Below are 25,649 nucleotides of genomic sequence, written 5' to 3'. Positions count from 1 at the left end.
TAAAGAGGAAAAGAACAAATTAAGGAAGACGCAAATAATATCCATATTTCTAAAATTCAGGCGGAGACACCTTGTTTTCTAATCTAAATTCTACATCACCATCTCTTTGCAGGTATGAGACGTGTCAACGATAATTTGACAGCCCCTAAAATAAACGTAATTGGGATGGGGTCCTTTTTTGGGGGGCCATTGCGGGCTAAAATCCCCCACTTACCTATGCAATGCATTGTGCTGATTTTTTCCTTACGTGGAAACTGATTAAAAGTTTTGGCAATCTGTCAAAAACAAACTTAGAAATAGGCAATCCTTGTTTACCTCCGTTTCCCGCCCCACTGAGTGTCAATCAAGTGTCATTGTTGCGAAAGAGCTATTGTAAGATCTATATTGGCCACCTTAGATCGTGGCACCACTCCACTTCATCTGATGTCATAAAAGTAATTTGTATAAATGCTGTTTGCTGAATTGATGATGTTTGCAAAACCTTTTATAAAATGTTTGTTACGAAAAAGCAGGGCAGAATTGTGTACTTTCATAAAAAATAATCAGACATGCTAATTTTAATAAAATCAAAACTACAGTCACATAGCGGAATAATGCACAAAAATGAGTGATGAGGCACCCTGGGACCTTTTTATCTATACTGTTTAAAAAAATACTATCTTAATTTCTTTAATCCCCTCTTTTTTGCATTGGTAATATAAAATAAACATGTAAAGTAGTCAGCTCATGTCTTGACAAAAATAACATAGGCCTACTAAGAACGCAAATTATAAATATAATGTGATAGGGCAACATGCCAATACTGAAAATAAAAATACTGCCGAAAAAGATAGGCCTATGTGTCAAGATCTATTAGTCTGATTTTTATTTTCTTTTACAATATTATATAGTTGATCGAAGACTTTCGGTTAAGAACAATGAAAAACTTCGGTGATACAGTATGTTGCTCACTGCATGACTCTAATCTAACACCCCATTTCCATAGATTAGATCGACCTACTTTAGATCGACCTAACTCCCTGGGGGTTCACGCTAAATAGCTGTCAGCCGGGCGGACACGAAAGTTAATTACCCCCTTTACAGCTTGTAGTAGGCGGGACGGACATTTAAGTCGGATTATCTGAAAGTAATCTAGTGAGACTCCCCGCGGGGATAGATAGATCTAAAATCTATGGGAATAGAGCCTAATTGTTAAATTTTGTAATATCTCTATAAACTATTCCTGGGATTTCCCGTGGTCATAATTATAAGTCATTTGATGGCTCTACTGGTACATGTGGATGGTTAACCCTCTTATCGCCGTGACGTTAACCATTAACCATGAATCATGTAGTCTTAAATCTAATGGCATGTTTAGGCCTGACGATATGTTTTACCTTTTCAATTTTAACGGTATTATGCAAAATATTTCTGGTGATAAATTTCGTTCTATAAAAGAGGAAAAAATCAATACGCATTATGCAAATTTCGAAAAAAAAAAAATCTAGCGGTGACACCTTGTTTCCTAATCTAGCAGAACCTATATTCTATTTCACCGACTCGATACTATGTACAAAACGCATATGCTATGGGAGGGGGGGGGGGTAAGAGTGGAGTCGGCCCTTTTTAGGGTTATGAGACTCAGAGAGAATAGTAACAGAAGTGTATACTAAATACGATGCAAGAGTCATTCGGGTTTCTTTGGAATGCTAATCGTCTTGTATAAACGCTGTCATATTTTGATATTCAAAAATAAGTCTTTGGTCCTGTAAAAATGTCATTGATTAGTCTTTGACTTAAAGTGTGGTCTCCGTCCTTTGGACAACAGGAACGTGGTTGGAGTCCTGTTGGCTCCCTCGGGTTTCGCCGTTGTCATTGTTGTCGCTGTCGGTTTCAGCACCATCTGATAGTTCTAAAGATTGAAAAACAAAACACCCATGATTTCATTCAATATCCAGACACTTAAAATTCTGTAAGTAGTTGGAAACAGTTAAGATATAAATATGAAGTTGAGACTGTATATCAGTTTAAACCATCCTATTCTCAAAATGCAATATAATATGAATATACATGTAAGCTGCTGTATAGTTAGGATATCTAATCTAACTAACATTTTATTCACTTGTTTTGGCAATTAGATAAATCTTTTACGTAACGTAAGAATAAATTATACCACATGTTGCTGCAAGCATCTAGAAAAATCTACTACGTTGCTTGTCCTTTCGTTTAGGCCTTATACCCCCCCCCCCTCCAGCCCCACACACGCACGTGCGCGCGCTCACCGGGATGCGTGGTTCCTTCTACCGCACAGGCCAAGTGCTCACGGTGGGGGTCTTGTCGCAGGATCTTGATCAGCCTTCGGAAAACCTTCACATTCTTAGACTTCAGTATTTCGAGGAATTTTCTGGATCTCTCTGGTTTCTGTGCTGTATTCCGTAATGCCTCAAGTTCGGCCTCTTCTATAACGCCCTCCTGATAGAGTTTGTCCAGGAGATCTTGACCAGAGGCGGTGTCCAGGTGATAGCCCAGTCCGTCCACTAGACGCAAGTAGTGACGTCGTATGTTCTCCAAATATATCTCTTTCAGTTGGCGATCTGTAATATTTACAGCTTGCTTAAAAATGACGGAGTATTTTATATCATTTTTGACGTTTTCACTTGTAAACAAAAAAATAAAAATAAAAGGAATAAGAATGTAATAGGCAATCGTAGTGACCTAAACACACAGTGATTTTTTGGGGTTATACAGAAATGACTTACGATAATTAAGGCCACCAACGATCCATTCAAAAAAAAAAATCAATTAAAGGATAATTGACTTGTGTTACCTGTTGAAAGTTTTCCTTTCCAGCTTTCCATTAAAGCCCTTAACGTGGCCCAATTTCTTCTTTTGTCACCTGCAGTTGTTGCGTTTATCTTAGCGGCGCATGGCTCCAGGATTTTCTTTATGTCAGTAAGTATCGCCTTTCGTTCTTTGCTCGACTCTATCCCCTTATTGGCTAATTTTATACATTTAAGAGTAGTCAAATTAACGTCTGTTAAAGTCTCGTCCGCCTTCGCTGTCCTCTCGTCTTCTTTTTCCAACGCCTCTTGCACCTGGGTCCTGATTTTAACATTTTCTTCTACTTGCTTGTCCTTTTTACGAGTCATCTCTTCAAGTTTCTTGTGGTTGTCCAATAACTCGTTTTTAAGTCGTTGCAGCTGGGTATTCTTGTTTTCCAAGTCCTTTGACTGCTCTGTTACCTGAAGCTGTGCCTGATTCAAATCGCTGATTCGTTTTTGCAAAGTCTGTTGCAAGTCAGAACGTTCATCTTCAAGGTTTTTGGTCTTTGTTATCAGTTCAGCGACTCTGTTTTCTTTAAGCTGCAGATTTTCTTGGTTTTTCTCAAGGGTTAAGCTGGCGTCGTCGAGGGATGTTTGCAGGGTAGTTTTCTGGGCCTCGAGTTCCTGCACTTGTTCAGCATATTTATCTTTTTGCTTCACTGTTTTCTGAAGCGTTTGTTGGGTCTCTTCTTTCTCTGCTCGTTCGTCCTGAAGTTCAGAGGAAATGTTCATCTTCTCTTCTCTTAACTTTTTCACACTACTCCTTGAAAGATCGAGCTCCTTCTGCGCGTTGTTTAGTTCCCCGTTTGTTTTACCCAGGGTATCCCGAAGTTGTCCTCTCTCAGACTCGGCGGCGCATAGTGTAGCTTGTAGCTTCTCGTTTTCTTTACTTAGGTCTTGAAGTTTAACTAACTGGACCTCTTTCTCTCTTCTCTCTCTTTCAACGCTCTCCTTCAACTCCTCCTTTTCGATGTTTGACTGCTGCAACTCTTCGTACAGTTTTTTCCTCTGACTTTTTTCTTTCTCGAGATTTTCCTTCATGCCCTCTACCTCAGATGATAACTGTTGAACCATATCTTGCTGCTGATCGACCTTAATGCCCATCTGCTGGATGCGTTTATTCTTGGCTAAATTTTCGTGACGAAGACGACGGTTCTCTTCTTCCTTCTTTTGCCATGCGTCTCGTAAGGTCTCAAACACACGCAGCACGTCTTCTTTGGCAAAGTCTACAGCATGACCAAAACTGTTGTCACTGCCGTCGAAACTACCTTGATAACCACTGTCAACAGACGAATTTTCAATCGGGCTGCTTATAAGTTGCGTCCCCGCCATTTTCCTCTATCAAAATAAATTAAAAGGAATGGTAAATAAATTTTAACTCAACAATACTCAACAATAACATATAATAACTCAACTATAAAAAACCTTAAATCACACCCTTATACAAGCAATATTTTTACTGCACTAACAATTAAATTAGTTTATTATATATCACTACATGTACATACAGGCGGTCTCGGACATTACCTGTAGATTCGCCGAAGTGTATAAGCAAAATGCTGACGTTAGATGTAAAGCTTATCAGAAAGGTGTGCGAGGCTGACATCTGATAAAGACTGAAAACTTCCCACTAAAATTTCCAGTGGGCAACCGTCCAAGTCTCAAATGCCACGTTTTCAGTCACTGAGAGCCCTTTCTGTTTGAACAAAAGTTAATGATTTCTAGCGTCCCTGAACAGGTTATTGTATCAATGACCTGTATATATTGCTGAGTCATATGGTGGCTACGTCAATCGGCTTTAGATATATAATTTAATTCAATGATTTCAATCAGTGTATCGTAGGGAATTTTTTGGCATCATTTTCTTTATTTTTTATTTATCGTCATTTCTGGATTGTAGTTTTTTATTTTCAGATTATTATTATAATTGTTATTTGTTGCTGCTGTTGTTGTACAATCTGTTATTGTTCTCGTTGTTTATATTTGCAATTCGTTTTCAACCGAAAATAATATTTGGATTGCCATTTATTTACCCTTTACAAGCATGCCGATTGTGAGGTGGCAACACTAGCAAATTCAGGTTCAATGAAGAGGGGGAGAGGGGCAATGACAGCACTTTCCGTCTCGCCCATTTCTGCTAATATAAAATGGTTGGACGCAGGGATGAAAATATGCTTGGTTTTGTCTCTTTTCGCTTGTTATACATGCACATTGCTTTGGTACAGAGGAGGGGCTACCTCCGAAGTAAAGGGGGGAGGGGGGGGGGGCACGGGGCCACCGTGTCTCCTGAGTCGACCACTGAATAATCAGTTTACCACTGGGTATTTTTTCGTACTTGTCTGAGCAATATTGAGACAAGCACAAGTGCTGCGCTTTCCGCGTGTTCCACATCGTACGATGCAGTGCCCCGAATGCCAATCTGGTGATTTTAGATATGACGAGGGGAATTCCCCTTATCGACCTATTTTAACTGCCACACTGTCCTGGTTGTTCTGAATAGAGGTAACGGCCTGTCAAAGATCAGCTTGCATTCCATAGGCAGAGGGGGTGACGATACACCTTAATACACTACCACGCTCGTTGAAAGTAATCAGCTATTTTTAGTTGCCTATACTAAGCACTGCGATTTTAAATCGTCCCTTCCGACAAAACCAAGACCTCGATTAAAGAAGAGATTCTATTTATTAATTCCTTTATCCATCATTATTATTCTAGCAATAAGCACTCCACTTATGCCATTTCCCTGATGATAACGGATTAAATGTCTTATGATTATTGACATTTTACAGTTTTTTTCCATGTACAATTTTCACCTGCAGAAAACTTCAAAAACTTATAAATAGGATTTTAAGGCAACTGTAACTCCTGAATAAATTTTAAACTGTAATAGATAAGGCAAAAGGTTTTGAAAGTGTAAAATAAAATATTTTAGAAAAAATATGTGAAATAGTCCTAAAACAAAATGTATATTTATATTGGTATTTAAATTAAATTCATCATAAAGATGATAACACATTTCCTCCTTGTACTTTTTTCACCTTTTCATCAACTGCATTTAACAAAGTTGCAAATCTTCCTCTCTAGAAAGTCTATGATCTCCATCTTTTCTAAGTATCACATCAATGTCATTACTTTCTAATTTTTGCATCAAAGAAAGTGAAAGCATGTACGGTACGGCATCATCTTTGACTCCATGCAACAATCTGATTGGCCGATGGACTGGAATAGTTGGAAAATGCAGAATATTGTGCTGTCGAGAGTCAAGAAGAAAGTCTCTTGTCATGATAAACTGTCCATAGGAGGAGGGGTAGTCCACTTCCCCTGTAGTCATGATTTTCTCTTGAACCTGAGGATGAAATAAATAAATAAATAAATAAATAAATAAATAAATAAATAAATAAATAAATAATTAAATAAATAATAAGTGAACCATGGAACGAAAAATGTTTTCTCATTTGCTGGTACAGATAAATTTGGTGCTCATATTAAAAAAAAGTACATAAAAATGTGACAACATTTAGAGCTATACTTTATACCTAAAAAAATGAATTTAAAAATAAAAAATAAATAAGATAAGATAAAACAATCATAATTTTTGGACATACTCATTAACTAAAAATACAAAATCTGAGACAAACACTTAAGAGTTTTCAAAGTAAAATTTTATTTACCTGTTTAGGCATCTGTTGAAACTTTCTGTCAGGAAAATCTGGTGAGGCAGCAATTTCAATAAAGGCCTGTACTCTCTCAGGCCTCTCCATGGCTGCTATAAGACCCAGCCAGCCACCCATACTGGAACCTACAATAATCTGAAATAATGAGGTTAATCACAATTATGGGTGGTGCATTACTACTGTCATTTTTCGGTCCTGCTTAATTTTGACTGCTGGTATATGTAATCTAACTCTTTCCCTTCTGGTCATGATAGAAATTTCTGCTACAGGTTATTTACTTTCAAAAAATAAAAATAAATAAATAAATAAAAAATAAAGATCTTCCTTCCTGCGATAACGAGTTTCCATTTTAATTTGATCGTCAAGTAACATCCCTTATGCCCGATTTTTCTATCCCATTTTTCCCTGTTGATAACTGCATATAATTGTCTGGCAATAATGAAGTTGATTACATTGACTGCGCCTAAACGAGAATACCCACTGGGCCGATATCTTTTTACCTGATACAGCCAATAGACTTTCTCCAATCAACTATTAACAGATGCTTAATGTCATTTAAACACATCAATAACTGCGCCTTGATTGAAGAGGGGGGGGGGGGACAATATTTGCATTTAATATTAAAACCGGATATTTTATGTTAGAACTCGGATCAAAAGGTTATCGACCAGAGAGTACGATACAACCGATACAAGACGTATTGAATGCTTTTTAATGCGTGTTCCTCTTGACATTAACATTCACTGAGAATAAAATTGGAGTCTTTTGACTCTCCAGTCAGAGTTCAGCACCCCTTGACCCTCTTGGAGTTAATTTGACTCCTATATTAGGGTCAAACCCCAGGACTTTGTATATGTAACATCACAATAACATGTAGATCATTTTGATATTTAGTGAAACTGGTAACTGAATGGTAATGCATCAGTTTAGTGGTTGTGGGTTCACAGCATCTTTGTATGTGGTTTTGTTCTTATTTTATCAGATTTTTATCTCTTTATTACTGGTATTTTTCAGATGCGGTCAGGTGCGTAGGCCTTTTGTGTCTATCCTATCAGTTGAAAGAGCATTACCATCTTCTGGTTCAGGTTAAAGAAAAAACCGTATTTGAGGAAGAGCCAGTGGCATCTCCGGTTATTACATATTCTGGGAACTTCATGGGGGCCATCTTCTCTGTAAGGGCTGAACATGTGGTCATTTGGGAGTTCTAAGTCTTTTATATTACAGGCCTATTATTGGCGACATATTTCGTTTTTAATCTAGTTTATCCTACAAACAAAAGTGCAACACTGACATTCATCCTAAAAGTTCTTGTTGACCACCTAAACAAGGCGAAGGTAATGCCGAAATTGCACACTTTACTTACCAGAATACATGGCCTTTAAAGTGACAACAGTTTTGGGGAAATTTCATGCAGTTTTTTTTTATACGAAGATGGGGACCACCCGACTGTCCATATTTCATATTTGTGTGTGTCCCAGCAAATATCACGCCATAGAAAAATAGTATCGTATTAGTAATTTTTTACTGTAAGTAGTATGGCATTATGACACTCCTACATGTAGTTAACTCTCTTGTGAAGGGGCAGGAAGGTATTGTCGACCGAAATTTGATAGTCCTTTGAATAAACGTATCTGGGCTCTGGTCCTTTATTTGGCCATTGCGGGTAACCCTCCCCCCCTCCCCCCCCCCCCCCCCCCCCCCCCCCCCCCCCACTTACCTATGCAAAGCATTGTGCTGACTTTTTAATGTGGAGACTGAATAAATGTTTGCCAATCTGTCAAAAACTAGCTTGAAAATATGCCCCGGCATGTTTACCTTTCCTTTCCTTACCCATTGAGATTGAAATCAAGCATTGTTGTTGCTACAGAGCTATGTAAGATCTATATTGTTGCACATTTGATAGTGAAACCACAAAATTTGTTGACAATTTGATTTAATAAAATAATTGCTATAAATGATTTTTGCTGAATTGATGTTCGAAAAATATTTTTATAAAATATTTGTTTCGAAAATGCATGACAGATATGTGCATTTTCACAAAAATAAAATCGATACTGCAGTCAGATAGTGTGAATAATGCACTGGAATAAGTGATGAGGCATTCTGGAACCTTTTTTATCTATACTGTTTTAACATGCATTCTATCGAAATTTCTTTCTTCCCCACCCCTTTTTTTACAGTGGTAATATAAGATAAAATACTACTTTTGTAGTGCATTTGAACGTTTATTCCCCTTTAACAAGTACTGGAATAATGCAAATATCCATGCAATATAAAGTTATTAGAAAATAGAGTCGACACCTAATTAAACATGTCAAAATATAAGCTAATTTCTTGATAAAAATAGCATACTATGTACGCAAATGAAAAAAAATAATATGTTAGGGCGACATGCCAAAACTGAAAATAAAAACACTGATGAAAAAGATAGGTCTATGTTTCAATATCTATTCGTCTCATTTCTATGTTCAGGAATTTTTTATTTGCAATCCTATCAAAGTCTTTCAGTTAGGAATTACATTGAAAAACTTTGGAGATACAGTAGATTGCTCACTGCCTGCGACCTGATTATTGAATTATGTAATCTCTCTATAAACTATTACCGGGATTTCCCGTGGCCATAAGTAATATGATGGCTTTACGGGTACATGTTGATGGTTAACCCTCTTATCGCCGTGAGGTGGCACTCGTGAAATTCCAATTCCATGAACCATGAATCATGTAGTCTTAGATCTAACAGCAAGCTTAGACCTGATTATATGTTTCACCTTTTTAAAGTATCTTTGGTGATAACATTAAGTTCTATAAAAGAGGCAAAAATCAATTCAAGGAAGACGCATTGTGCAAATTTCGCAAAAATAAAATAAAATGAATCTAGCGGTGACACCTTGTTTCCTAATCTACCAGAATCTAAATTCTATACCACCAACTCGATACTATGTACAAAATGCATGAAAGGGGGTGGGGTTGAGAGTGGAGTCGGCCCTTTTAAGGGTTATGAGAGAATATGTATAGTTAATTAATTGCAAGAGGATACGAGTTTCTTTGAAATCTTAATCGTCTTGTATAAACGTTGTCATATTTTAATATTTAAAAATAAATGTTTGGTTCTGTAAAAACGCCATTCATTAGTCTTTGACTTAAAGTGTGGTCTCCGCTCTTGTGACTACAGGCACGTGACTGGAATCCTGTTGGCTCTCTTGAGTTTCGTCGTTGTCATTGTTGTCGCTGTCGGTGTCAGCACCATCTGATAGCTCTAAAGATTGAAAAACAAAACCCCCATGATGTGATTAAATTTCAAGGCGCTTAATGTTCTTTAAGTAGTTCGAAACACTTAAGATATCAAAATGAACTTGAGACTGTATATCAGTTTAAGTCATCCTATTCTCAAAATATAATATGAATATAAGCTGTCGAATAGCTGGAATATCTAATTCTAACTAGCATTTAATTCACTTCTTTTAGCAATTAGATAAATCTTTCACGTAACGTTAGACTGAATTATACCACATACTGCTGCGAGCATCTAGAGAAAATTAATATATTCTATTAAGTTGCTCGTGATTTCGTTTACGCCTTATATTCCCCCGTCCCTCCAGCCCCACACGCGCACGCGCGCTCACCGGGATGCGTGGTTCCTTCTACCGCACAGGCCAAGTGCTCACGGTGGGGGTCTTGTCGCAGGATCTTGATGAGCCTCTGGAAAACCTTCACATTCTTAGACTTCAGTATTTCGAGGAATTTTCTGGATCTCTGTGGTTTCTGCGCTGTATTCCTTAGTGCCTCAAGTTCAGCCTCTTCTATAATGCCATCCTGGTAGAGTTTGTCCAGGAGATCTTGACCAGAGGCGGTGTCCAGGTGATAGCCCAATCCGTCCACTAGGCGTGTGTAGTGACGTCGTATGTTCTCCAGATATAACTCTTTCTGTTTGCGATCTGTAATATTTACAGTTTACTTTAGATGATGGAGTAATTCATACCATCTTTAATGTTTTCACTTGTAAACCAAAAAGAAAAAATAAAAAAGAATATAAAAAAGGGACAAAATGCAATAGGCAACCGTAGTGACCAAAACACGTGGTAAATGTTTGGGTCATATTAAAATGACTTGCAAGGCCACCAATGATACACACATGAAACATAAATAAATAGATATAATATAGAGTCATTATCTTGTTTTAGGCCTACCTGTTGAAAGTTTTCCCTTTCTCCAGGTTTTCATAAAAGCCCTTAACGTGGCCAAATTGGATCTTTTGTCACCCGCGGTTGATGCGTTTATCTTAGCGGCGCATGGCTCCAGGATTTTCTTTATGTCGGAAAGTATAGCCTTGAGTTCTCTGCTTGACATGCTCGACTCAATCCCCTTATTGGCTAATTTAATGCAATTAAGAGTAGTCAAATTGTCTTCTTCCGCCTTCGCTGTCCTCTCGTCTTCTTTTTCCAACGCCTCTTGAACCTGGGTTCTGATTTCTTCCACTTGTATGTCCTTTTTACGAGTGACTTCTTCAAGTGTCTTCTGTTTATCCAATAACTCGTCTGTAAGACGTTGCAGCTGGGCATTCTTGTCGTTAAAGTTTTTTGACTGCTCAGTTGCCAGATGATGTATCCGATCCATAGCACTGATTTGTTCTTGAATAGTATGTTGCAAGGCGGAGCGCTCATCTTCAAGTTTCTTTATCTCTGCCATCAGTTCAGCGACATTTTGTTGCAAATTTTCTTGGGTTTTCTTAAGGGTTAAATTGGCGACGTCGAGGGATGTTTGCAGCGTAGCTTTCTGGGCCTCAAGTTGTTGTACTTGTTCAGCATATTTATCCTTTTGCTTCACTGTTTTTTGAAGCATTTGTTGGGTCTCCTCTTTCTCGGCTCGTTCGTCCTGAAGTTCGGAGGTAATTTTCATCTTCTCTTCTCTTAACTTTTTCACACTGCTCTTTGCAAGATCGAGTTTCGTCTGAGTGTTGTGCAGCTCGCCATTTGTTTTACCCAGGGTATACCGAAGTTGTCCTCTCTCAGACTCGGCGGCGCAAAGTGTAGCTTGTAGCTTCTCGTTTTCTTTACTTAGGTCTTGAAGTTTAACTAACTGAACCTCTTTTTCTTTTCTCTCTCTTTCAACGCTCCTCTTAAACTCCTCTTTTTTGATATTCAACTGCTGCAACTCTTCAAACAGTTTTTTCCTCTGACTTTTTTCTTTCTCGAGATTTTCCTTCATGCCCTCTACCTCAGATGTTAGCTGCTGAACCATATCTTGCTGCTGATCGACCTCTATGCCCATCTGCTGGATGCGTGAATTCTTGTCTAAATTTTCGTGGCGAAGACGACGGATTTCACCTTCTATCTTTTGCCCTATGGTCTGAAATTCATGCAGCACGTCTTGTTTGGCAATGTCGACAGCATGACCAAGACTGTTAACGTTGTCACTGCCGTCGTAACTGCCTTCATAACCGCTGTCAAAAGACGAATTTTCAATCGGACTGCTCTTAAGTAGCGCCGCCGACATTTTTCTATATCAAAATAAATTTAAATTGAATCGTAAATAAACTTTACTCAACAATTTTACTAGAAAAATCACATCAAAACAAATCACATCAAAACAAAAGCAATATTTAACTACAACTACCGATTTAATTAATTTATTCTATATCAATACATAAAACAACAGACGGTCTCCAACATTACCTGTAGATTCGCCGAGGTGTATTATCAAAATGAACTGAAGTTGGGTGTACAGCTTATCGAACACTTTTGCGACAATGACATCTGATAAAGACTGAAAACTTCCCACTAGAATTCCTAGTTGTCAACCTTCCAAAGTCTCATTCACTAAGAGCCTTTTCTGAAAAGTTAATGTTTGCTTGCGACCCTGAACAAGTTATTGTGTCACTGACCTTTACATTGTGCTGAGTCATGTGATTTCTACCTACGTCAGTCGGTTTTAGAGAGAGCTTTAGAGAGTATTTAATTCAATGATTAAAATTAAATGTACCGTAGGTTTTTTTTGGCATCATTTTATTTCCTTTTTAATCATCATCATTTCTATTTTCTTAGTTTTTTTCAAATTATTATTTTGTATTATATGCTGTACATTATGTTATTGTTCTCGTTGTTTACATTGGCAGTTGCTTTTAAACAAAAAATATATTGGGATTGACATCCATTCTACCTTTACTAGCATACCGCTAGTGAGGTAGCAATACTAACAAATCCAGACACAATGAAGTGGGGAGAGGGGCAATGGCAGTCGTTTTTGTCTTGCCTATTTTACTGCAATGTGTAGGTCGCAAAGATAGAAACTTGCCTGGTTTTGTCTCGTTTTGCTTGCTTTACTCTGCTTTGGCGCAGAGAAAGATCGACCACTGAATAATCAATTTATCACTGAGTATTTTTTCTTACTTGTTAGAGAAATATTGACACAAGCACTCGTGCTGCGTTTGCCGCGTGTTAGACATTGTGCAATGCAGTGCACTGAATGCCAATCTGGTGATTTTAGATATGACGAGGGGATTTTCCCTCATCGATCCATTTTTACTGCGACAGGGGCGGATTTAGGCCGTCTTCTGGGTCTTCCGGAAGACGGTCAGATTTCCAAGTTTACATTGACGGGTATCCAATTTTTCATGTTGGAAGACGGTCAAAATTGGAGAATGAATCAACAAAGATAATTTGGAAGGCTGTCAGTAAATAGGTCTGGATCCGCCCCTGCTGCGACATTGTCCTGGTTGTTCTGAATAGAGGTAACGACCTGTCAAAGATCAGCTTGCATTCCATAGGCAGAGGGGGTGACGATATACCTTTGTAAACTACCACGCTCGTTGGAAGTAACCAGCTATTTTTAGTTGCCTATACTAATCACTGCGATTTTAAATCGTCACTTCCGACAAAACCAAGACCTCGTTTAAAAAAGAGATTCTATTTATTAATTCTTTTACACAACATCATCATTATTCTAATCGTCATTTTTCTCGGCGTGTACCTTTCCCTCACCCAACCATATTTTATCTTTTGGCTACTTGAAATATCTTGACAATTAAATTACTTTTTAATCAGTATAGTAAAAATTACTTATTAAAAAGAATAATGATTTACGTATTTACATAATTAAGAGATGATGAAGGCGATCAAGGTGATTACTTTTTTTATCACACAACATGACAGCAAACTCCAGGGAATGAAATCATGTGGAATTATTTACGGCACATATTTATTTTTAAATTTTCTTATCACACATGAAAAAATGTCCGCAACATTTATCCATATCCTGGCTAAATACAAAATACTGACTTGAAATAATAATAATACCCTCATAATGAAACTATTACGGATGTAATGTACTCCCAAGTCATTTATGAGTATTTTTTATTGCAAAGTGTGAAATACGTTAACAAGGTTCACTGAGGAAGAGCACTCCACCTGATGATAACGGCTTAAATGTCTTATGATTATTGACATTTTACAGTTTTTTTCCAAATAAAATTTTCACCTCCAGAAAACTTCCAGAACTTATAAATAGGATTTTAAGACAACTGTAACTCACCCTTTCCTTCCTGCATAAAAATTTTACTGTAATAGATAAGGCAAAAGTGGAAAATGATATATTTTAGAAAAATTATGTGAAATAGTCCTAAAACAAAATGTATATTTATATTGGTATTTAAATTATATTCATCATAAAGATGATAACACACTTCCTCCTTGTACTTTTTTCACCATTTCATCAACTGCATTTAACAACAGTTGCAAATCTTCCTCTCTAGAAAGTCTATGATCTCCATCTTTTCTTAGTATCACATCAATGTCATTACTTTCTAATTTTTGCATTAAAGAAAGTGAAAGCATGTACGGTACGGCATCATCTTTGACTCCATGCAACAATCTGATTGGCCGATGGACTGGAATAGTTGGAAAATGCAGAATATTGTGTTGTCGAGAGTCAAGAAGAAAGTCTCTTGTCATGATGAACTGTCCATAGGAGGAGGGGTAGTCCACTTCCCCTGTAGTCATGATTTTCTCTTGAACCTGAGGATTAAATAAATAAATAAATAAATAAATAAATAAATAAATAAATAAATAAATAAATAGAGCATGGAAAAATGTTATTTTTTCATTTGCTGTATTATGGTACAGATAATTTTGGTGCTTATACTGGAAAAAGGTATGTAAGACAAAATATGTGGCAACATTTAAAGCTATGTTTCAACTAAAAAATAATAAAAAAATATGAAAAAATTAATGAATTGAAAAATAAATAAAAAGAAAAATAAGATTAAATAAAACAATCATTTTTTAATAATTTATGCACACCTTTATACTCATAAACTTAAAATACTTGTTAAATCTGAGACAAACACAAATATAATTTTATTTACCTGTTTTGGCATCTGTTGAAATTTTCTGTCAGGAAAATCTGGTGAGGCTGCAATTCCAATAAAGGCCTGTACTCTCTCAGGCCTCTCCATGGCTGCTATAAGACCCAGCCAGCCACCCATACTGGAACCTACAATAATCTGAAATGATGAGGAATAATCACAATTTGGTCCCGCTATATTGTGACTATAGATTCATTATCTAACCCATTCCTGGCTGGTCACGAGAGATGCTAAATTACTGCTGAAGGCTATTTATTTTGAAAAAAAGAGGAAGAAATAAAAAAAGCTCATTTGATACTGGGGCACCTACTTGTGGTCCCTGTGTTAACAGATCCAGTACATCCAGTACATCTTCCTTCCAGTGGCTCAGGGTAGCCTCACGGGGGTCACCAGGGGAGGCCCCACAACACTGGTAGTCAAACCTTAATATATATATATATATATATATACACAACTTTATTGCTATTAATATAATGTATTGGGTTGAAAAAACAAAGACCCGAAACAGAAATACCCCTACCACCACCACAATACCAAAGACCCACTTATCAATATGGCACATGTACCCGTTACTGGCACTGCATGGTACCAATATGTACTGAGTATAGTAGTACAGCAAACTAACAGAAATATAGTTTTCATATTCATTTATGGAGATTATACTAACATCTCTTTCTATATTTTATGCCAGTAATAACTGTGAAGGCCAGTGTTATAATTTTCAGATAATTTCCAGTAAGTTTTACATCTATAAATGTCAAACATTTTGCACCACAACAACCCACAAATAAAAAGAAAAGTTAAATAAAATAAAAATTTGTAACGACGCAACAAACAGTCACTGTAATCTATTCATTTAATATAAAAAAGAACAGAAAGTACCTGACATATGCCAATTTTTTCTTCCTACAAAATTCCTCCAACATTGTAGCTTTCTCTCCCATCATAGTCGACCAGTAACCAGAGCAGAAGACGACTCCCGGAGAACCGCCCTCTGTCTTACGGAAAGCTATCGTTCTCTTTCCATTTCTTTCTAACGTTTTCGCTTCAGAACACCCTGCCATATTCCTACGCGAGACATAACTCAAATTCTCACTTGTTACAAGTGACTTCCTGAAGATTTGTCCATGAATTCTCCTGCAAGCGACCAAACTGACCTGCATTTCAAGGTCCAACCTTGACCCATTTCTTGAAGGTCAATGTGTTAATAAATTTCTCGAATGGTGTCACTTCTGTGCGCTCACAAATACTACAGTAACCAGTTTACATACTTAAAGGAGGGCTCTTATTTTGTAATAATCCTCGATTTTTGCTAATGTCTAGATATTGTGCAGATCAATACCAAAACATATATGTCGTAATATAATTTTGTCTACCACCAATGGGTACGTACATTTAAGTACCCATTGATGATAAACCGCGCCATTTCTTTTTTTCAGACTGTGGTAAATAGCTAAACTGACAAATTAAGGTAAAAATCCTTTTCTGAGGGGCCAAAATGCCAAAGAGAAAGGTGAGTAATTGAAATAGACCCTACTCAACTATTGAGATATATTGTATGTATATAGAAATAGGGAATGATGGCAAAGAATAGTTTATACGATGTACAAAACCTGATCAATAAAATTGAGAGAAAAAAGGAAGTAGGGAAAATTAGTCTTTATCACTATTGACCATTCTGTTTTCTGTAATTCTGAATACGGCGATTCTAATTGTATTTAACATTTATGGTGTGCCTTACTTATGCGATGAGGTTGTAATGGTTATGGTAAATGTTATTATTATTGATGCTGTTGAGGAGTGGTAGAATTTTGATAAAGACAAATTAAACTGCATTTGACTAAAGAAAAAAAAATCCCCCTATGTAGAATTTTGTTTTCTTTAATAAATGATCTCGTTTATATTTTTACTCACTTAGAGGGAGGCAAGTGGCTCCTCTTCCAGTTCAAGCAGCAGTTCAGGATCAAACTCGGACAGTGAGAGCTCGGAAGAGCCAACCCCACGCCGTACTCGGAGATCAACTGCTCGGGAAAATTTGGAGACAAAGAAGACACCTGTTAGCACAAAAAGTGAACAATCTCCTAAAAAATCTCCAGGTGAAACCACTTTTAATACTAATAGGGAGGTACAGGGTTGTCTAGAAAATGGCAGAATACATTTACATTAAATGTTTTATATATGCATATAATGTTTTCTGTCCATTGCAGTAATAACCAGTTTTGTCACCATTTCTGTTTTTGAACAAAAAGCTTAACTCATATAGTAGTGGGAACCTTGGCATCTTCTTGAAGGAGTTAAAATGTGTGCAGTGAAAAGAACTACACTAAAGTGAATCCCTTTGTGAAAATAGATTTTGTGTTGTTAGGCCGCCCAGCCAAGAAAACCCAGAAATCCACCACTGGCTCGGAGAGTTCAGACACAGATCACAGTAGTGTTAGCAAGAACTCCAAGAAGGAGAAGAAAGAGAGCAGTGTAGAACCAGAGGAGAGCATTACAGTGAATATCTTTGCTGATGCAGACTGTCCAACACCAGGATGCAATGGAGCAGGTGATGTAGTATAATGTTAACCCATGACAAATAACAAAAAGATAGGAGCTAGGATATTAAAAATTAGTACTTAAGTGAACAATTTCGGTAACTTGCCACTGTTTTGGCTTTAGTCTAACTTGTAGATTTTAGAACCTGAGGGTCACAACATAAAATAAATGAAGTATATGGCATTTGAACCAATATTTCAAAACTATCATAAACACCCTTCACAAAAAACTTTGTCTATGATAGTTTTGAAATATTGTTTCAAATGCCATATACTTCATTTATTTTAATCTTTTAAAATGAAATCAAAAATTTTATAAGTTTTCGAAGATATTTACAATTACCAGTATTGATGTCTAAATTAGATTTAATGTCTTTCTCTCAGGTCACCTGACTGGTCAGCATGATAAACACCACACCATAGCTGCCTGTCCTGTCTATCATAACACCACCCCTCAGGAGTGTAAGGTAATCATGATAAACACCACACCATAGCTGTCTGTCCTGTCTATCATAACACCACCCCTCAGGAGTGTAAGGTAATCATGATAAACACCACACCATAGCTGTCTGTCCTGTCTATCATAACACCACCCCTCAGGAGTGTAAGGTAATCATAATAAACACCACACCATAGCTGTCTGTCCTGTCTATCATAACACCACCCCTCAGGAGTGTAAGGTAAGCATAATAAACACCACACCATAGCTGCCTGTCCTGTCTATCATAACACCACCCCTCAGGAGTGTAAGGTAATCATGATAAACACCACACCATAGCTGTCTGTCCTGTCTATCATAACACCACCCCTCAGGAGTGTAAGGTAATCATGATAAACACCATAGCTGCCTGTCCTGTCTATCATAACACCACCCCTCAGGAGTGTAAGGTAATCATGATAAACACCACACCATAGCTGCCTGTCCTGTCTATCATAACACCACCCCTCAGGAGTGTAAGGTAATCATGATAAACACCACACCATAGCTGTCTGTCCTGTCTATCATAACACCACCCCTCAGGAGTGTAAGGTAATCATGATAAACACCACACCATAGCTGTCTGTCCTGTCTATCATAACACCACCCCTCAGGAGTGTAAGGTAATCATGATAAACACCACACCATAGCTGTCTGTCCTGTCTATCATAACACCACCCCTCAGGAGTGTAAGGTAAGGAATTGCTTCTCTTTTTCTTTTATTACCTCTGATAATGTAATAGTTTATGGGTTGTGTTTTCATCCACAGTGATTTGTATATTTTTGTTTGTTTGTTTGTTAGTGGGCAAGATATTTCCTAAAGTCCTTCACAAATTTTAATAATTTTTTCAGGATAGATTTATTCACTGATTGTACTTTCAACTTTTGGATTTTGTAATGTATTTAAAATAATTAAAATTTGTGTTTCCTTGCTGCTTGGTGGAGGTCTGCAAGTTGCATTAAGCTAATAACAACTATTTCAATGTAGAAACGCCATGAAGAATATCTAAAGGAAAAACGTGAGCAACAGAAGACCTTGGCCAGTGCTGACAGCAGACACGGGTTAAGGAGACAGGTAGGACAATTGAATTTTAAATTGTTTACTTTTTATGCATGTTTATTGCAGGACGGCTGAAATGGTAAAACACTAATTGATATTTAAAAAAAAGTGCTGTTGCTTCTGAAGAATTTCAATTTTTTGTCAGTTGATGAATTTGCTGTTAAATCTTTTGTTAAATGTGACTTATTTCGATTAATGATTTATAGGTGTTCCATAGATTTCTTTTAAAGAATTCATAAAGATTTAAAATGGAAATAATTTTTTTCTAGAGTCCAACACCAGAACAAAAGGTTATCAAGGACAAGGTCATTCAGGCAAGACAGAAAAAACCATCACAGAATTCCGAGGAGAGTAAAAAGGAGCAAGCCAAGCACTTTCAACAGTTTGAGAAGTCCAGAGAGCCGTTGTTAAAGGGACTCACTTCAAACTTTGACCTAAAATTATTTCAACAAGCACAATCCAAAGCCTGTGAAGATCTGGTAAGTGTGTGTGTGTGTGTGTGTGTGTGTGTGTGTGTGTGTGTGTGTGTGTGTGTGTGTGTGTGTGGACCCTATAATTGAAATTGAAAGGGAGAATTTCAAAGAATCAATAAATTTAACTATTATAACAGATGGAAGGTTTCAAAAAGCACACAGTGTAAATTTTGAAATAGTTAACAGCAAAGACATGTTTTTCATGTAGCACTTACAAGCATCCATTACTTGTAGAATTGTACATTTTTATAATCATCAAAATTGCATGGGTCAGAAAATAGCCACACCTTTGGCTGTCAGTTATGGTTTATGTCTAATCACTATATTCTGACATGCTATAAATGCGAACAAATCTTATCCTTGTAAGTCAGTCAGGCGTGTAGAATAGATACAAATATAAAGAACTTCCTATGAATTATACTTATTATATGACCCATGTATTTTTGAATGGTGCTAAGTATATTTGTATTTAGCTAGTTATAAAAAAAAACTATACTTAATAACATACTTCCAGGAATATGAAATCACTCAGCACTGCATGTTAACAAGCCAGCATGAATACAGAATCAAGAAAATCCAGATGGGGAAGTATGAGCTGGACACATGGTATGCCTCCCCTTACCCAGAGGAGTATGCCAGACTTCCCAAGATTTACCTGTGTGAATTCTGCCTCAAGTTTATGAAAACTTCCACTATATTTAGAAGACATATGGTAAATATTTCTGCGATGAACCTGAACATGATTGATTAATGTTTTTTTTTTTGTTTGTATAAAGATATTTTTTGTTTGAAACCTTGTTAGATTTTTTTATTTAGTTTTATAAAATTGCTTTGTAAGAAATGTGTGTGATGTGTAAGGCATTTTTATTAAGGCCCTGTTTTTATTATTATAAGACAATCACAAAAATCCCAATTAGATTTAATTGGAAACCCATAATTTATATTCTTAAAAACAAACCAATATCTGGCCTTAGATGTAAGATATGATTTGATTGTGGTGTATGTATTCCAGGCTAAGTGTGTGTGGAGGCACCCTCCTGGTGATGAGATCTACAGGAAGGGAAATACATCAGTCTTTGAAGTGGATGGGAAGAAGAATAAGGTAATAGATTGTGCTTTAAGGACAAGATCAATACTAACAGTCTAATTTATATAATTCAATTATATTTATATATAATTTATAACTAATTTAATTTATTAAATTAAAACTGTGGCATAAGTAAAGCTGAGAGCTGCCTCCAAAGGGTAATTGTGAATATTTAATGTAAGTTTGGTGTTCTAGATTAATTTCACATTCATTACAGGTATGTGATATAAATTCAAAAGGTTGTTTGAGTGAAAAAATGAATTGCTATCTATTTTAATTTTTTTTATCAGATCATGATTTTTTATCTCAAAGTATTATTTATGTCACTTTATGGATAAATGTGAATAAACTTATGAAAAATACAGTTAATATACACAGTGCATATTATAATCTGAAAGCAAAGTATCACCGTGAGCAAATTTTTTAAAGATGCTCTTACATAGCTAAAATGGCACTTTGTACAAAAGAATCCAAATGTAAACATAAATATGGGATACATTACAAACATTGTTCTTTCACCTTCATATATTCAGAGTTACTGCCAGAATCTGTGCCTGCTTGCCAAGTTGTTCCTGGACCACAAAACCCTGTACTATGACGTGGAGCCTTTCCTGTTCTATGTGATGACAGAAGCTAACCAGTATGGCTGCCATATCGTGGGCTACTTCTCTAAGGTATGCATACAAAGTAACTGGGAGTTTCAGAGCCACTGTAGGAACTGCTTCTTCCTTTTTAAACTGCCATACATGCTCTGCTTGTTTCTTCTGAATCTTGGTGGTGCTTGTTTTTAAGTTTGAAAGATCAGTTGTTAGTTTGTTAATTATGTCACGTTCTTTTCTCCTTTGCCACAAAAATCTGGATAGCCATAGGCACATTTGTGATTGGCACAGTAAACGTCAATTGCTGGTGATCAAAGTCCAGTATGTGTACTTTAAGAAATTTTTGATTTATGAAGCAACTGGCAGGCATAGGATCTGAAACTCGAGGTTATACAAATAATATGTAGGTTAAAGTAAAAAATCTTTTCTTGATAAAATAGGTATGCTAGCAAGAAAGGTGTGAAATCATATATTATTGTGACCAATGCCATTATTTATTTATCTACTAAACAGCTTTTTCAATGAAATGTTATTTCCTGGATCTGCTAATTATTCAGTATAATGCTGATTTCAGGAGAAGAATTCATTCCTAAACTACAATGTGTCCTGTATTCTTACCATGCCACAGTACATGAGGCAGGGATATGGGAAGATGCTCATAGATTTTAGTAAGTAATAACAGTGCACTCCACATATTGCCAATACTTTGGAACCAGCCACTTTTTACAAATTACATCAAGATTTGACTTAGGCAGTGATTTATAAGCTCATAACAAAGATAGGATTTTGTTATTCCACAAAAGTTGTCAGAGATAAAATCCCAAGTTATACAGTGACAAGTCATGCAGAGTCTTTTGTAGTTTGTAACACAATCAGAGGTCGCTCTTTCTTTGCACCATTTGACTATTTAAATGAGTTGAGGTGCTTGAAAGAATCAGAATATAGTATTTCTTTTATTTCTGACTTTGTCTGATTTTTGTGCTCAAAATTCCCAGTGGAAGAAACAAATCTGACATGATGAATTTTGATTTATAATAACTTCACTTTCAGTGCATCTTTCATTACACAGAACAAAATGTGGTAAAACTAACACTGAAAAATATTCACCTTTTTAAAGTAAAAATTGTTAACTCCTGATTCAGTGTTCACATTTGCAGTAAAAAGGGTAAAGATTCGTCCTTTTTGGGGACAAATTTCCTGAGACAGGATATGTAAAGTTTTTAAGTTTTGTTTTAAAAGATCAAAAATTAAAGAAATTATCAGGTGGGATGGAGAATATTTCCAACACTTTTTATCATTATTGTACAATCTCTGAGTATGCACACTGGTGTGGCCAGAAGTGACCTTTGGATTCATATTTATAGAGTCTGGCAGTTTTCCACCTCCAGTCTTTCAGCCATAAAACCACCTAGCCAATTTTTCCTACCTTTTTCCGTACACCCCAAGCCATGTCTGTATTCAAACCTACGCCACATTCAGCTTTTCACATTCACACTGTTTTTCATCCTGTAGGTTATCTATTAAGCAGAGTGGAGGAGAAGATTGGCTCCCCAGAGAGACCTCTCTCAGACCTGGGTTTAATCAGCTACAGAAGCTACTGGAAAGATGTACTACTAGGCTATCTGCATGACTACATCCAGCCAGAAATATCCATCAAAGGTAGTTTTACTTATATATGTTGTCAATTTTAATTGACAAAATATGTAAACATTAATCTGGATAAATTGATGAATTAATTAAAATTAATTTATTTATTAATCCAGATTCTGTTGAGATGAGTTCTCTCCAAAGACGTTGAGATTTACAAAAAAAGTTAATTGCTGTTGTGGCAGTAATTTTACTTTCTACCCTTGGAAGTCATTGTTATGTATGCTTACTTAGTTTCAGTAGTTTAATATTAGTTTAATATTGGAACTTTTTGATATCAATTAATCAAAAGGAAAATTTTATATGATATAATATAATCTTATGTGCACGCTGCACTTAACAGCTTTCTGAAACTGGATTTATTCCTGGAACTTTTAATTTTTCAGATCTCAGTCAAGAAACTGCCATCAATGCCAATGACATAGTGAGCACCCTGCAGGCCCTGGGGATGCTGAAGTACTGGAAAGGAAAACACTTAGTGCTCAAAAAACAGGTAGGTGAACAGAACATTGTCCATTTGAGAAAGAGAACACACAATTATAACAGAGTGACACTAATAACAAAAATAAATAAAAAGGTATCTAAGTGACTGAAACAGAGCAAGAAATGAAAGAAAACTGTCATTTGATGACATGATTCTACAAAAAGAAATCTTCCATCTTATCCTTTTATTTTGGTCTGCCTTACTATTATGTCAATTGATATATTATTATTTTGATACCTAGTAATGTTAAGTATGCAAAACAATAAACATCTAAAAAAATGTTCACATTGGGAAAGTGGCTAGTAATAAATATATGTATAATGTGATATAAAATTCCGCATTATGAGATTTGAAGTTTGAAAATGTACATTTTATTCAAATACAGTTTAAACTTTGTATTATTTTTTTTTTTAGGATCTGATTGAAGAGTATATTGAGAAGAAAACAAGAAAAACGCAAGAAAAAGACAATAGAAAAATTGACATTTCCTGTTTGAAATGGACTCCCATCAAATACTCATAGCTTCTTGTATTGGAATCAACAAATTTTATAAACCTCTGTATGTAACCACACGGCAGTTAAATTCTTTATCTTTTTTATTAGCAAAATTAGAAATATCAGTTTCAAAAAAGTGCATTTATTTTAGGCATAATTAACTTTTTGTTAAAAAAGTTACCATCTCAATGTGGAGGTGTAATATATGGATATGTAATTTTTTTTAATTTGTTAAATATTTATAATTGCTTAGGTAATCTGAACATAAAATAACCTTGTCGAGATGCATGCATGCTTGTGGTTGCATAGCCATGTCAAAGACCAGTTCATTCTGGCATGGAGATAGATACTGAAAATAATTTTAAGTGGTATGTAGTACATGTGCTGTCTAGAACTAAGACAAGCACATGACATGGATACTCCACAAATGGTTGAGGCATGTGACGTTACATACACCTGATGAGTGTTGTAGCAGAATTACAGGTATACTATGGCAGATGTTGAGAACTAAGAGCCCAGCATAGTGGATATCACAGGCATGCCTGGTCTTCTGTTGGCAACAGTGTTATCACATTTTAGTAGGCAGTATAACTTTGTATGGTGAACTATATATTCTACCAGATAGAAGTCTTGTGTTAATTGAAATAACCCAGTTTGTTGCTACTGTGATTTGAAATTTAGATTTTATGTATTTTAAAGATTGTCAAATATTTGTAAATGTTGACTAATATATTGCTTAAAAGATTATCAGTCATTATGTACAGACACAGATGTGTCTGTACATATTGCCATCACCTGCGTCTGTCGTCGCCGTCGTCGCCGATGCCGATGGCGTCGCCGATGCCGTCGCCGATGCCGGCGCCGTGCACTTTCCTTGTTAACACGATAAGTGGAGGGCAGTTTTACTTTTTGGCTTTATATTTACAGAGCTGATGAATATTCATAAAACACAGGTCAAGTTCGAAAATCAGCATGATCGGGCCATTATTGTAGAAGTTATGCTGTTTTTTCACTTTTCAGCATATATGCAACCCTGTTAACACATTTTAAGGAAAACCGATAGGCCTGTTGTCATGAAACTCACAGGAGTAATCAATCTTACTAAAACGCAGGTCAAGTTCGAAAATTGGCATGATCGGGCCACTATTTTAGTAGTTATGCTGTTTTTTCACTTTTTAGCATATATGCAACATTGTTAACACATTTCAAGGAAAACCCATAGGCCTGTTGTCATGAAACTCACATTAGTAATCAATCTTACTAAAACGCAGGTCAAGTGCGAAAATCAGCATAATGGGGCCATTATTTTAGAAGTTATGCTGTTTTTTCACATTTCCTCAGATTCAATTCTTAGACATGTTAACAGTTTCATTATTTAATTAATAAGATACGTAAAAGTGTTTGTTTGACATTTCCTGCATCTTTACAACATTGTTAGTTGATTTTGTAAAAATGATGGTAAACTTGTTATCATGTATTGTGTAATAAAGTTTCAAAAATGGAAATAAACTCATATCATTGCAGTTTGTCAGGTTCAATCATTCACTATGTTCAGAATCTCAGAATGGAAGAAATTGGACATTTAACACTGCTCTATTGATATTTTTCCCATCTCATCAATTTTCTTAGTTGATCATATAAAAATGGCAGTAAACTGTTAATTTTGTTTTATGTTAAAAATTGTTAAAAATGGAAATAAAACATTTCAGAACAGTGCTGTCTTGTTTACATTTTGGCATTTTCAAGTTGTGACTTTGAAGTTCCATGGGCCTGAAGACCTTTGCTAGTCACAGTTTCTGAATATCCATGATACTAATATTTTATTATTAAAAATTGATGGTCATTATGCTGTTAAACATTATGTAATATTGCATCAAAATTTGAAAAAAACCTATTTTGGGCATTGCTCCCATGATGACCATTTAAGAAAAACCATGTCACTTACTGTTCTCAAA

General features: G+C 36.1%; 5 protein-coding genes across 6 annotated transcripts; 1 reads left to right on the top strand and 4 right to left on the bottom strand.

Annotated features, from left to right (window-relative positions):
* Positions 1 to 184: 184 nt before the first annotated feature.
* On the bottom strand, positions 185 to 4,615 carry LOC147760696 (uncharacterized). 2 transcript variants are annotated; one of them, XM_087018194.1, is made up of 5 exons: positions 4,329 to 4,615; positions 2,807 to 4,139; positions 2,262 to 2,573; positions 1,765 to 1,891; positions 185 to 1,418 (listed from the first exon to the last, which is right to left on the bottom strand). In XM_087018194.1, exons 2-4 carry the CDS (start codon positions 4,131 to 4,133, stop codon positions 1,776 to 1,778), a joined length of 1,755 nt encoding a protein of 584 aa, XP_086874320.1. In that variant the 5' UTR covers positions 4,134 to 4,139; positions 4,329 to 4,615; the 3' UTR covers positions 185 to 1,418; positions 1,765 to 1,775. The 2 variants fall into 2 exon arrangements, with proteins under 2 accessions (XP_086874320.1, XP_086874319.1); XM_087018193.1 differs by having other exon boundaries at positions 185 to 1,891; positions 4,329 to 4,613.
* An 849-nt stretch (positions 4,616 to 5,464) lies between these two features.
* LOC147760695 (palmitoyl-protein thioesterase ABHD10, mitochondrial-like) lies at positions 5,465 to 7,025 on the bottom strand. The gene is made up of 2 exons (XM_087018195.1): positions 6,473 to 7,025; positions 5,465 to 6,147 (listed from the first exon to the last, which is right to left on the bottom strand). Exons 1-2 carry the CDS (start codon positions 6,590 to 6,592, stop codon positions 5,857 to 5,859), a joined length of 411 nt encoding a protein of 136 aa, XP_086874321.1. The 5' UTR covers positions 6,593 to 7,025; the 3' UTR covers positions 5,465 to 5,856.
* A 1,654-nt stretch (positions 7,026 to 8,679) lies between these two features.
* Positions 8,680 to 12,353, bottom strand: LOC106155866 (uncharacterized). Its single transcript, XM_013530889.2, has 4 exons — positions 12,148 to 12,353; positions 10,663 to 11,972; positions 10,099 to 10,410; positions 8,680 to 9,731 (listed from the first exon to the last, which is right to left on the bottom strand). The coding sequence occupies exons 2-4, from the start codon at positions 11,966 to 11,968 to the stop codon at positions 9,616 to 9,618; spliced, it is 1,734 nt and encodes a 577-aa protein (XP_013386343.2). The 5' UTR covers positions 11,969 to 11,972; positions 12,148 to 12,353; the 3' UTR covers positions 8,680 to 9,615.
* Positions 12,354 to 14,045: 1,692 nt separating this feature from the next.
* LOC106155863 (palmitoyl-protein thioesterase ABHD10, mitochondrial-like) lies at positions 14,046 to 16,040 on the bottom strand. The gene is made up of 4 exons (XM_013530886.2): positions 15,717 to 16,040; positions 15,145 to 15,256; positions 14,835 to 14,972; positions 14,046 to 14,484 (listed from the first exon to the last, which is right to left on the bottom strand). The coding sequence occupies exons 1-4, from the start codon at positions 15,995 to 15,997 to the stop codon at positions 14,134 to 14,136; spliced, it is 882 nt and encodes a 293-aa protein (XP_013386340.2). The 5' UTR covers positions 15,998 to 16,040; the 3' UTR covers positions 14,046 to 14,133.
* A 152-nt stretch (positions 16,041 to 16,192) lies between these two features.
* Positions 16,193 to 24,439, top strand: LOC106160973 (histone acetyltransferase KAT7-like). The gene is made up of 13 exons (XM_087016477.1): positions 16,193 to 16,347; positions 16,753 to 16,930; positions 17,200 to 17,382; positions 17,756 to 17,838; positions 18,838 to 18,924; positions 19,179 to 19,388; positions 19,897 to 20,094; positions 20,395 to 20,484; positions 21,003 to 21,143; positions 21,643 to 21,736; positions 22,581 to 22,727; positions 23,102 to 23,208; positions 23,614 to 24,439. The coding sequence occupies exons 1-13, from the start codon at positions 16,333 to 16,335 to the stop codon at positions 23,719 to 23,721; spliced, it is 1,641 nt and encodes a 546-aa protein (XP_086872603.1). The 5' UTR covers positions 16,193 to 16,332; the 3' UTR covers positions 23,722 to 24,439.
* The last annotated feature ends 1,210 nt before the right edge of the window (positions 24,440 to 25,649 follow it).

This window comes from Lingula anatina, chromosome 7, assembly GCF_051362555.1.
Source record: "Lingula anatina isolate TDL-2025a chromosome 7, LinAna3.0, whole genome shotgun sequence".
NCBI lineage: Eukaryota > Metazoa > Brachiopoda > Lingulata > Lingulida > Lingulidae > Lingula > Lingula anatina.
The sequence above is the reverse complement of the archived record's forward strand: the minus strand, read 5'-3'. Positions and strand labels throughout refer to the sequence as shown.

What these genes read in the sequence shown, in the direction of transcription:
- LOC147760696 (XM_087018194.1), bottom strand. Translation starts at nt 4,133, where the DNA reads ATGGCGGGGACGCAACTTATAAGCAGCCCGATTGAAAATTCGTCTGTT. An exon ending in GAAAGGAAAACTTTCAACAG is followed by an intron (nt 2,574 to 2,806) that starts GTAACACAAGTC and finishes TAAATATTACAG; the next exon opens with ATCGCCAACTGAAAGAGATA. An exon ending in AGAAGGAACCACGCATCCCG is followed by an intron (nt 1,892 to 2,261) that starts GTGAGCGCGCGC and finishes TTCAATCTTTAG; the next exon opens with AACTATCAGATGGTGCTGAA.
- LOC147760695 (XM_087018195.1), bottom strand. Translation starts at nt 6,592, where the DNA reads ATGGGTGGCTGGCTGGGTCTTATAGCAGCCATGGAGAGGCCTGAGAGA. An exon ending in TTCAACAGATGCCTAAACAG is followed by an intron (nt 6,148 to 6,472) that starts GTAAATAAAATT and finishes TTTCATCCTCAG; the next exon opens with GTTCAAGAGAAAATCATGAC.
- LOC106155866 (XM_013530889.2), bottom strand. Translation starts at nt 11,968, where the DNA reads ATGTCGGCGGCGCTACTTAAGAGCAGTCCGATTGAAAATTCGTCTTTT. An exon ending in AAAGGGAAAACTTTCAACAG is followed by an intron (nt 10,411 to 10,662) that starts GTAGGCCTAAAA and finishes TAAATATTACAG; the next exon opens with ATCGCAAACAGAAAGAGTTA. An exon ending in AGAAGGAACCACGCATCCCG is followed by an intron (nt 9,732 to 10,098) that starts GTGAGCGCGCGT and finishes TTCAATCTTTAG; the next exon opens with AGCTATCAGATGGTGCTGAC.
- LOC106155863 (XM_013530886.2), bottom strand. Translation starts at nt 15,997, where the DNA reads ATGCAGGTCAGTTTGGTCGCTTGCAGGAGAATTCATGGACAAATCTTC. An exon ending in TGTTAACACAGGGACCACAA is followed by an intron (nt 14,973 to 15,144) that starts GTAGGTGCCCCA and finishes TCATCATTTCAG; the next exon opens with ATTATTGTAGGTTCCAGTAT. An exon ending in TTCAACAGATGCCAAAACAG is followed by an intron (nt 14,485 to 14,834) that starts GTAAATAAAATT and finishes TTTAATCCTCAG; the next exon opens with GTTCAAGAGAAAATCATGAC.
- LOC106160973 (XM_087016477.1), top strand. An exon ending in ATCTCCTAAAAAATCTCCAG is followed by an intron (nt 16,931 to 17,199) that starts GTGAAACCACTT and finishes TTGTGTTGTTAG; the next exon opens with GCCGCCCAGCCAAGAAAACC. An exon ending in TCGTGGGCTACTTCTCTAAG is followed by an intron (nt 21,144 to 21,642) that starts GTATGCATACAA and finishes TGCTGATTTCAG; the next exon opens with GAGAAGAATTCATTCCTAAA.